This window comes from Plasmodium reichenowi, chromosome 13 (assembly GCF_001601855.1).
Source record: "Plasmodium reichenowi strain SY57 chromosome 13, whole genome shotgun sequence".
Classification (NCBI taxonomy): domain Eukaryota; phylum Apicomplexa; class Aconoidasida; order Haemosporida; family Plasmodiidae; genus Plasmodium; species Plasmodium reichenowi.
In genome coordinates, this window is record NC_033658.1 from 1,279,771 (window position 1) to 1,282,270 (window position 2,500).

The window sequence follows — 2,500 nt, forward strand, 5'->3', positions numbered from 1 at the left end:
ATATATATATATATATATATATATATATATATATATATATTTATTTATTTATTTATTTATTTTTTTATTTATATGTATATCCAATACATTAGGGCTGCATATTTTATATAATCTTTTTTGAGGTGAAGAATTTTTTGAAATAAAAGTCCTGAACAATGGCAGCTATAACTATAATAATAATATTGAGAAAAGAGAACCACATCAATGTATCATTTAATTTATCATGAGCTTTTTTTTCTTTATCTTCATCCGATCTTATTCTTTTAAGATTAACATGGAAAATATTCATTTGATCTAATATTTGTTTTAAATATAAAGTACCTTGATTTAAATGTTCCGTCTTAGCTACTTGTGCATAATCTCTAGCTTCAGTTCCATATTTAATTTCGAAATATACTTCGATAAGCTTGTCCGAATTATTGTAAGCACAAAATGAATAAGATGATGAATAGAATGTTGTAAAGGCTGTTTTTATATCATGTTTATTAACGGTTTCAAATATAGGTAATTTAGGTTGTGTATGAAAATTTTTTTCATTAACATCAACATCATATATATATAATGATACTAAAGCATTTTTATGATTTGTTTTGAATTTACTTATAACTAATGTATCTTTATTTATTCTTTCTTTTATACATTTTAATTTCTTTCCTTTCATTTTTATATATATTTCTAAACCATTATATCCTATTATTTCAAATATTATAACAAGGCACAACCAAATTATTTTTTTCATTATTCTTTCCTTTTTTTTACAAAAAAAAATAATATATACATATATATATATATATATATATATATAATATATCTACAAAAGGAGAAAAGAAAAACTTCAAATTATAAACATATAAAATTATATGAGTGTATGTATATTTCTTATACACATAATATATTTTTTATAATCATTATATATAATTTTTTTTTTTTTTTTTTATATATAAATGTTGTATTATTATATTTATATACTTGATATATATACAACTTACCAAAAACGGTGTTATTTTAAAAGAGCAAAATAAAATAAAACAAAATAAAATACAATACAATAAATATATATTACATATGTGTTATATATATATATATATATATATATTATAACTACACTTTTAACATGACTAAGACTTATGGTATATCTTAAATATACTTCTCAAAATAAAATGTGTATAATATATATATATATTATTAATATTTTTTTTTTTTTTTTATCTTATTACTTTATAATATATAATTTAATTATATAATAATGCTGATATTCTTATATCTTCATTATTATATTCCCCCTCCTTTTTAAAAAAGATTACTTCTCGTCATACGGTTTAATTTTTATTTTTAAATATATGCATGGTAATGGTAAAAATTAAGGGTTATACAAATACATTAATATATATTATAAATATAAATATAAAAACAAAAAAATATACATACATATAAATAATATATATATATAAGTTCAATATATAAAACTATATAATACCACATATGGATTTATAAAAAAAATATATAAAAATATATTGTTTTTTTTGTTTAACATTATATATATATATATATATTTAAAAAGATCTAATTAATAATATATATTATATAAGGGAATTATATAATTTTAGTCTTCAAAAAAAATCAATAATAAATAATTAATATATAATATATATATATATATATATATATATATAACAATTTGTATATTTCTTCATATATATTATGCACGGCTAAATGATAAGGTAGAGGATTAAATAAGAAAAGGGAACATGCAATAATATGTACAAAATATATATAAAAAATTAAAAAATAAATATATAAATAAATATATATATATATAATACATATATTACTATATATATATGTATATTTTTTTTTTTTTATTAAATATTTTTACCCTTATAATAATAATCATAATCATCATCATTATTATTATTATTTTTTTTGTAAAGATTATTTTTATATACGTATATTATATAATATTACTTCTATAGGAAACGGGTGGAGCTCCTATTTTTTCTAGTGTTATATTTTTTCTTTTTATGCATAAGTATGAACGAGACTTTAAAGAGTTCATCGGATAGAAATATGATTAATCAGAATAAAGAGAATGTTGTTGATGAATTAGTAAAAAGGAAAGATGAAATATGTTCTTGGTGTTTTGATACCTTATATTATGAATTGAAAAATGAGAAATATAATTATGTTCCTCCTATATTACAAAAATTACATAAAGGAGGTTTTCAAATACCCATTTTTGTAAAGTGGATGAAATTATATGATATAAAAGATATGGGATCATATGATTATGATGCTTACGAATTAAAAGGTTGTATAGGTTGTTTAGCAGATGTAGATATTTTAGAAATATCTTATTATGCTATACAAAGTTCACTTCATGATACAAGGTTTTTACCAATAACTTTGAAGGATTTACCATATCTTATAGTTTCCATAACATATCTATATAATTTTGAAGAATGTAAACATGTATATGATTGGGTTATTGGTAAGCATGGAA

The 2,500-nt window shown here is 18.3% G+C and overlaps 2 protein-coding genes across 2 annotated transcripts in view; one reads left to right on the top strand and one right to left on the bottom strand.

Annotated features, from left to right (window-relative positions):
• Nucleotides 1-103: 103 nt before the first annotated feature.
• On the bottom strand, nt 104-739 carry PRSY57_1332300 (transmembrane protein Tmp21-like protein; the record flags this gene model as incomplete). The annotated part of the gene is made up of 1 exon (XM_012909256.1): nt 104-739. The coding sequence occupies one exon, from the start codon at nt 737-739 to the stop codon at nt 104-106; it is 636 nt and encodes a 211-aa protein (XP_012764710.1).
• Nucleotides 740-2,031: 1,292 nt separating this feature from the next.
• PRSY57_1332400 (conserved protein, unknown function) overlaps nt 2,032-2,500 on the top strand; it is a gene marked incomplete at both ends in the record, with an annotated part of 717 nt that continues 248 nt past the window's right edge. Inside the window, one exon of the mRNA XM_012909257.2 lies at nt 2,032-2,500. This exon is cut by the window's right edge and continues 248 nt beyond it. Within this exon, the coding sequence (XP_012764711.2) occupies nt 2,032-2,500 (469 nt within the window).